The following is a 9,037-nucleotide window of genomic DNA, read 5'->3' as shown; positions in this document are numbered from 1 at the left end:
TTTTGAGCTGTAGGAAGTTGGCTTCAGTTCTGGTGATGAAGTTCGGTGCTTGTTTGAATTTACAAACCACTTCTCAGAGCCGGGCCTATGAACATCATTTCATCAGCCTCCTAGGTAGTAGGTATAGAAACTCATGGACTCAGTATAGACAGTGGAATTCTGACACACTACAATCTGTTGGACATCTGACTCCCCAGGTACATCTGCCCTGTTACCTATGCTGCTACATCCCCCTTCCCTCCCCAACCCCAGCCGGTCCCTCACCCCCTGACATCTCCATTTCCATTTTCACTGACCAACTTTCTTGCCTGCATTGCATGCCAGCTTCTGGCTTCTTTACTAGTCCTTCCATCCAGGAACAGCACACAGACACACCAGCTGCAGGTGCTTCCTGAGCCTGACAAAGGATTTTTCAACCCAAAAGCTTGCTAAGATATATTTCTCTAACTATTCAGTATTTTTTTAAAAATAATAAACATAAAAACACAACATAACCCATCACACACCACAAGTAACACATCATTTATAAATCCAAAACAACATCTCTGTTTCTTCCATTCAATTCTTTTATAAAAAGAAAGGGTCTGTGACAATCTGGCTGTCTGAGATACTGCTGCTGCTGCTGTGCTGCTGCTCACTAAATTATTATTTTACCTGTTGTCATTTAAAGTGGTGGACCAGGCTGAGGCTGTAAGGGAGGAGGAGACCTCATTGGGGCACACTACCATGTCATGTAGATGCCCCAGCTCCAGTGAGAGTGCGACTTAACACACACAGTCACACAGTGAGGGCGCTTCTTAACATGCACACTGGAGAAGAAGCTCCTGCAGGAGTGGAAAGAAAGGCTCTGTCACAGTATGGCTGTCTGAGAGGCTGCTGATGCTACTGTGGTAGTGCTCACTAAGTTATTTTATACCTGTTGTCGTTTAAAGTGGTGGCTGACTTCTGTTTTCACAATTTTGACAGGACTGTGTTTCATTTTGAGATTTGTTTCATTTCAAAAGCACTGTTCCATTTCATTTTGTTGAAACTGTTTCACTGTTTCAGTGTTTTGCCCATAACCTATAACTTTGTCATTTCTTGCCCGATTTGGCTGATACTTGCAGGTGTGATAGCCCCCCTGCTGAGGCCACAAAGCCTGCCAAGTTTCAAGGAGATAGGTGCAATGGTTTCTGTGAGACTGTACCTCAAGCTACTGACAAGCAAAACTCGTGTAACATGTATGTGTGTTAAGGTGAAAACTGCAGGCATGGTAGCCCCTGCTGAGGCCATGAAGCTTTCCAGGTTTTAAGGAAATGGGTACAGAGGTTTCTGAGAAAATGCACCTCAAACTGTTGAGAGCAAAAATCTTGAGTCACTTGGCAAGTGTGAAGGCAAAGAGAAAGCTCAGTTCAAACAATGCTTTCTATGCTGTTTTTCCATCCCTCTCCCAGAGCACTGGGATTGGAAGGGACCTCAGGGAAGGATCAGTCACTGGCCAGCTACACATGTCAGTATCAGAGCAGTCATTTCCCCACCCCTCTCCTTAGTTTCTCTTTAGCTGCAAGCAAGCCCAGCTTTGAAACATTTCAAAACTTTCAAAACATTTTGACTGCCCTTGTTTTGTTTTGAGGCTGTTGCGAAGCCTTTCATGTCATTTAGATTTCACTGTTTTGAGCTCAAAATTAATTGAAACAGCATCAAAACAAAACAGGCCTCGAAATTTGGCACAGCCCCAGTACATAACTCCACAGGAGGATAGTATTTGTATTTAGGGATTATATTTACAAGTGCTATCCTAGGCAGGGTTTATTAGTTTACTGCAGGCTAATAAGGCCACACATGTAGATGTGTAGACTTTACGGTGGAGCTAATTAGGCAGCTCTGCAGTAAATGTCTCATATAGATGCACCCAGTGCTAGCAAGGGATATTTTCCCCAGTGCAGTAAGGTCTCCGAGTGAACACATGCATGTGCCCGTCTGTGTACTTGTGCATGTTTCTCATTCTGTTTGTCTGTCTCTGTCCATGTGTACATGGTAAATTTACCAGCATCAACAATGGTGCCCTCAAGGACGTGATGCTGCTCCCAGCAAGGACACATCCCAATCCCAAAACAGTGTAACTGTGTCCCCACAGTACATTGGGTGGTCCAATTAGCATTACTGAGTGTCAGGGCCAATTAGCTCCCCCAACCAAATTAGTCTACCCACAGCACCACATAGATGCAGCCACATTCCTTCTGGGTTAGGAAACAACTGACAGAACTGTGCAGCCTACTGCCACTGGGCAAAGTCAGTTTATCATGATGCAGACATGGCCTCTTTCTCATTTTTATCAAGGCAAAGTTTATCTCACTGAGTAGGCAGTATAGGAATTCAGTCCAGGTCTTACCAGCATTTCTCTTCAACATATGTTCTGCTTCTGTGGCTGTTATTTGAGAGACTGTGGTGAACACGTGGGCACAATGTACGGAGGCTCGTTCCATGCAGTACCGATGATAAATCTGTCTCTCTCCTGCTTCTTTGTCTATATCAAACTGTGGTACAACAAAAGTGACATTTCTATAAGATATACTGCAACACACAGTTCACCACTTAATAGATCAACAACTAAATTTGATCTAGTTTTATGTTTTTAAAAATGTCATCTGCAAACACAACATTACCTAGTACTTTAAAACAGGGCTGTCCAACTGGTGGCCCACTCCCACCCAGCCACTGCTGTCCCTATTGCTCTAACTGTAGCAGCAGCCACAGTCTCAACACCCTCCACCCTCCTCCAGCTTCTGCTGCATTTTTCCGCCCCAGGAGATGAGGCAGCACAGCATGGCACAGCCCATAGTCCCCGGGGAGCCGGCAGCCTGGAGTACGCATGTGGCAAAGTGTTATAGGGGAGCCCACAGGAAGCTGAAAGTGAGATGCGGTGCCCCACCATGCAGGGGAGAGCCTACACACATGTGCACAGTGCATCAGGGTGATGGAGCCCCCACCCACATTTGCAGTGTATTGGGAAGGAGAACAGCTACTTGCATGTGCGTGTGAGGCACACAGCCTGACTTGGCCATGGTCCCTGCTAGCACCTGTGTGCCCCCCCACTGGTGCAGCCCATGGGGTAAGTGGCCCCTGGCCACTTTGAAGGTAGACAGTCCTGCTTTAAAATATTGCCACTCCAGTTTCATTCTTAATATATACTGTTACTTGAAAGTTAATTTTCTCTCTTGTCCAGATTCAAACATGTCCAACCCTGTAGTAACTTCCAGTTTAATTTCTAATTTTGGCACTGTCTTTCATTTAACAGGAATTGCAGATCTGAACACACTTAAGCATTTGCTATGCAGCAAGCAAATGCAGACAGAAGGAATTCAACTATTCACCATCTTTAATATTATACTCTTCTTACCTACATTCTCAACCCCAGCTGTAACTAGAAATGATACTCTCCATGTTCTCTGCTAAGCACTCTTGCTGTGTGTCCCGTACTTAATGTTTTCCAGGCAAAACTGACTGTATTTCAATGGTAGATTCTGCAGCTGATGTGGATATGTCAGCCTACGGCTGCTGGAAGACATTAATTTACTTGCACAGTTGGAATCTTATGAATTTTATGTTGGATCCCAAAATTTGTGTAATCTGGCTTGGCACATGCGCATGGTAGGACATGCAATTTCAGGGATCCACCATAAAATTAGTTGGATCCTAAATGTGGGGAAAATTGCTTTATTTTTAAACCTCCCCAGGAGTCCAGACCCAGAAACCAGGGAGAGATGCAGGCAGCTCAGCTGCAAGTATACCCTTTAAAAGTCCCTGTGCACTGAGTAGTAGAGACCAGGGAGCTTCTCCCCAGTTTCTTGGTCCCAGAGCTGGGGAGGTTTAAAAGTGCCATTACAGCCCTGCCTGCTTTTCAAAAGTCTCTGCATGCCAGGACTGTGGCCATTTACAGATGTTACATTTTTCTAGGTTTAATATGGACTACAGCCATCATTATATACATGTGGACATCTATAGTCCAAACTAAAATTGGTTCCAGTCCAAATCAACTAATCCTTATCAATTAAAGTTAATGCTGATAAGGGCAGTCTGCATTATGCCACTTAAACTGTATTAATTAACATGTATATATGATTCCTAAGGAACTCGGCAGATAAACATTGCAAATATCAGTCCCCATAAGGGAAATTCAGTTGTGCTTTTGCAACACAACAGAGGATATCGGGCACAAAGTAACACCTGTACAAAGTAAAATATCCCAACATCATCTCACTATGACTAAGTATCAATTGCAGGTCAATTGCATTCATTATGGCTTCTGGTATAGCACTTTAGATATCTGTCAGTAGGATTGTAACAATGCAGCAGTGGTTAAACAAGCTTAATATCACCTGCTAGTGACTTACAAACAAACTGATGCATACAGGCTGCAAACAAGGTCTGTTAAGGGACTGTCAAGTGTATAGACTGTATATAGCCAGGGTCCCCTGCCATGATGTTCAATGATCATCTATTAACCCTGAATTCAAACTGAAATTTGATTCAAACTGTATGATGCAAATCGGTGGTTTAGAAAATGGTGAGCATGTCTACAATGTGCAGGACAGATCTCCTGGCTCCCCGCCAGCCTGTGAACCACACCAAGAAGTGGCACCTGAAGTGGGAGAGGGGAAGATACATAACTGGCCTGCAGAACCTTTGGATCCAGCCCAATTACATGGGGTTTCAGGAGTGTTTGCCAGCAGAAGCTTTCTTCATGCTGCAATGGAGACAAGGGAAACTTTTCTTTTGCCATGGCAGCAGACAGATCCTAGTACTCATCTGCCTCTGACCTGAGCTGGTCTAAAAAGGTTGCTCACTGCTGTTGACAGCATTGATAGTTCAATTATAATGGCCAGTGTGAGAAACAAAATAATAAAGCCAGGTGAAACTGGTTACCAGCTAGTGATATAATTTGGGTGGGATGAAAACTCACAGTGGTTTAGGGTCTGAGCTTGGGAGTTCAAACATCCAGCATTAATTTCCATTATGAAATCTCTACAATGCAATCTAAAAAAAGATCAACTTAAGTGCCAACGATTATATAGTTTACAGTCTGCTTAGTGCTTAAATAATTTTTCAGTGCTGGCAATACAAAGGCTACTCTCTCAAGTTCAGCAGCCAGGGCATAACATATATTTCTTCTACCTGTCATGCATTAATGGTGACAATGACATTAAGTGTCTCACCTATTCAAAATACTCACACTTAGGTTTGGCATTAAACATAGTCATTTTATATGTGCCTCAACAGGACATCCAAATACACACTGAGTGATTTCATTGTTGGAATAGGATAGCTGGATGTCTTACAGAAGAACCTAGTGAAAAATGTCCTACATTCAAAAGCTTGTCTAACTTTATCCCAACCATGCAGTTGGTCCAATAAAAGACATCACCCACAAAGCTTGTTGCCTCATATACAAGGAACCACATTTGAAAAGTGATCACCTCAATGCAAACTGGATCTCTAGTGTAACTCTACTGACTGTCCATTATTCCTACAGTGGTAATAGCTGCACTACCAGCTGTCTGACAGTTCCCATTTGGAGTCCCTGTTTTTAGTCACTTAAAATGTTGTCAAACTTTGTCAAACTGTCCATTTTCATCCTGTCTGCTTTAGACTGATTCTTCTGCTCACATTTCACCAAAAATGACTTAGCCATTTCAGAGAACTTGATTAGGTTGTAAGTTGGTTTCCCTATGCTAAAACAAACCTTGCTGCTTGTTTTTTAGGGTTTTATATTTATTTATTTGGGGGGGGGGTTCAGAAGCTTTCATCCCTCATAGCTTTTATGGAGGGACTTGACATTTGCCAGTAATGTCACCTTTTAGCAACCAGGGGTGTACCTGATGCTGTTTCTATCAAGAACAAAAGAAAAAAAATCCCACTCAAATTTGACAAAGAAATACACCAAGCATGGTAGAGACTTATAGGAATATGACAATAGCATTCTCCAAAGATTCCATCTGCACTGAGCATGCTCTATTTCAGGGATGAGCAGGACTGCTCTTGCAATTGCTACTCCAAGTACAACAGGTCTCTAGAATCAAGCACTAGAACCAAGGTTAGGGATGTGTCATTAGGTCAGCAGAGAAGCTGTAGTCAAGCTTCCAGGAGCAGGTTAGACTTTATTAATACAATAAACTAAACTAAGGAGAGGGATGTAACTGGGAGATGACTATATTGTAGAAGTGTTTGGAGTTAGGGCTGCGCAAAATTTCACCGGTTGTTTGGATTCAACACTGTTTCGACTACTTTCGATCTCGAAACAGTGAAATCGAATTGAAATTAAGGGTTTTGAAACAGCCTCAAAACAAAACAAGGCTAGTTGAAACATTTCAAAACATTTTGAGTTTCAAAGCCAGCAGCAAGAGACAGGGGAGAACCAGGGCTGCACTCCCAGCACCAGCTGGGAGTGCAGCCCTGGCTCTCGCCTTCTCCCACTGCCAGAAGCTGATAAAAGTGCAGGGGAAGGGAACTGAGCCTGGGCTCAGTTCCCCACCCCAGTGCTGTGATCCGGCGGGGGTGTGGGGGTGGAGAGTCAGCCCAACTGGGCTGACTCTCTGCCCCCACCCCCATTCCCAGCATGGTGGGGGGGAGTGAGCCCAGCTGGGCTGACTGTCCCCGCACCTGATTGCAGCATGGGGTGGGGAGGGGAGTGGGCCCAGTTGGGCTGACTCTCCGCTTCCCCCCCACCCAGTCTAGTGCTTTGAATGGGAAGTCAACTCAGCTGGGCTGACTTCCCACCCCCAGTGAAACGTCAAAACAGCACTGAAACAGCCTTTCAGTTTTGATGGAACAGAACAGCTGTTTTGAATCGAAATTAAATTCAAAACAGAATGCTGTTCCTTCAAACCATCGAAACTGAAGGTGAAACAGAATGATGCCATTTTGCACAGCCCTACTTGGAGCTTTTCTTCTGACCAGCTGCTCACAGCTAATTCTACACAACAAATATGGTTATATTAATATAAATGCTAACATGGTTTCTCTTACGTAAACAGACTGAAGAACTATAGACATGATACTTCTAGCTTCCTTTCCCCTGGAAACAAAATTCCTGTAGGAACTCTGCTTTCATTGACTGTATGATGGAACAACTGTTAGGGAACAGTCTGAACTTTCAGTCAAATTCCTGAATTAAAAGCTATCGACTTAACAGTGGAAAAACTCTTCAGTTCTTCTCTCTTCACCAAAAGACTACCATAGCTCATGTTCGTTAGAATGAGTATCCTTGGTTTTTAAGCAGATTAGAGCAGCAATATATGAAGTGCCTCTACTCTTCTGGCTGACACCAACACCTGTAACCAGAGCCAATCCTAGGGGTGTGCAGGGCAGTGGTGGGGAGCAGCCAGAGCATGGAGTGGGGGGTGGGGGTGGCAAAGCCCCAGTTGTGGCCACACGGAGTGGTGGCACCCTTGGGGCCTGTATGGCAGCGTCCACAGGGGTCCCCCTTAGTGTGGGGCCTAGGGCAGTTGTCTTGATTTGCCCCACCCCGCAAGAGATGGTTCTGGCTGTAACTCCCCCTTGCTTACAACAGTGATAGGGAAAATGTCAGTGAAAACATGTCATCCCTGCATTTGGAATGACATGTTTCACTGCATTATCTTTCTCACAAATATATGGAGCATGGACCATATTCATCTCTTGTCTAATTTGCTGACCACCACTGGGATTCCACCAATGGGATTTGCTTTGTTTATATTGGCAATGATCGTTGTATGGAACTCAATTAAAATCATAAGTATAAGAGGTATTTTCTATATTTGGAAAAGTAAGAAGTCTCATATCTTGATATAGCTTTGCCCTTGGTACTTCTAAGAACAAATTCTTAGAACATAGGTTTACGCTAATACATTGATTTTCAACCAGGGTGCTAGGGCACCCAGGGTTGCTGCAGGATCCCTTGAAGGCTGCCATGAGATGAGAGGAGCTAAGCCAGATGTGAGAAGGTAAGAAGATAAGGGCAGACTCCAACTCAGTCCCTGCCTGGATGTTCCCCACCCTCACAGGCTGGTTCCTCTGCAAGGTGGTAAGCACTGTAACAAATAGGTTAGTTTTATATATTAGGTACCACTTAATTCACAAGACTTATGGAGGTGTACCTTGAGTCCAAGTAGGAGTGCCTTGAGTCTAAAAAGGTTGAAAACCATTGCTCTAATGCTTCTGTCTTCAGGGATCTGGTCCTGGTCACAGATTCTATCTAGTCCATTATTTAACCCATCCTCCTGATTGCACAAGTTTATCGCCCCATAAGTTTAATAGATGTCCTAGCTAAACTCTTTGGGTGCCAATTGTTATACCATCTCATAGCATGGGTAAAAGGAAAAAACATATTATACGAACAGACTAGATTTAGGAATCGATATTCCACTATTGATAACATATCTATCCTTCAGTTTTTGAGATATAAACATGCACAAATCAGAATTGTATGTTGCATTTGTTGATCTGTCAAGAGTTTGACAGTATAGATAGAAGTAAACTTTGGGAGAAATTGTTAAATTATAGGATTGACCCTTCTCTTTTTCATCTGCTGATAGAATATCATACAGATACATGGGCCCAAGTTAGGTAGGGCCTGAGGGGTGAATGTATACAAAAATTTCAGACACAAAGAGAGGTTAGGCAAGGATGTATTTTGGCCCTCTTCCTAGGCCTGTGCAAAGTGGCTAGTATTTGCTTTGGATTTGATTCAGTGACTCAAATCGCTGTCCCGAGTCCATTCAGCTGACTCTGATTCAGAGATTTGGCTGCTGCTGTATTAGCCAAATCTCCGAATCACACAGTTCCCATCCCCTGCCTGCTCTCAATGGCTGCCCCACCTGCTCCGGCTTTTTGGGGAAAAAAAGCCCCACTCACCGGCTGCTGCAAGGCAGGGGGGTGATCCCCACTGCCCCACACCACATGGGGGGCTCTGTAATGAGCCCCCCAGCCTCTTTCCACTCTCCTAGCATCACCCCATGGCTGCTGCACCCACCCCAGCTCCCAGCCCTTTAAAAACAAAACCAAAAATCCCCAGACTCCT

General features: G+C 44.1%; 1 protein-coding gene across 2 annotated transcripts in view; it reads right to left on the bottom strand.

Annotated features, from left to right (window-relative positions):
* Positions 1-9,037, bottom strand: part of GYS2 (glycogen synthase 2) — a 92,532-nt gene that overhangs the window by 40,206 nt on the left and 43,289 nt on the right. For both annotated transcript variants that reach the window (XM_019515681.1, XM_019515682.1), the window contains one exon: positions 2,372-2,516. In XM_019515681.1, the coding sequence (XP_019371226.1) occupies positions 2,372-2,516 (145 nt within the window). The remainder of the gene's footprint in view (positions 1-2,371; positions 2,517-9,037) is intronic.

Source organism: Gavialis gangeticus, unplaced genomic scaffold (genome assembly GCF_001723915.1).
Source record: "Gavialis gangeticus isolate Ggan-Ray unplaced genomic scaffold, GavGan_comp1, whole genome shotgun sequence".
In the NCBI taxonomy this organism is placed as follows: Eukaryota; Metazoa; Chordata; order Crocodylia; family Gavialidae; genus Gavialis; species Gavialis gangeticus.
Note: the sequence above shows the minus strand (reverse complement) of the source record. Positions and strands in the feature narration are given on the sequence as shown.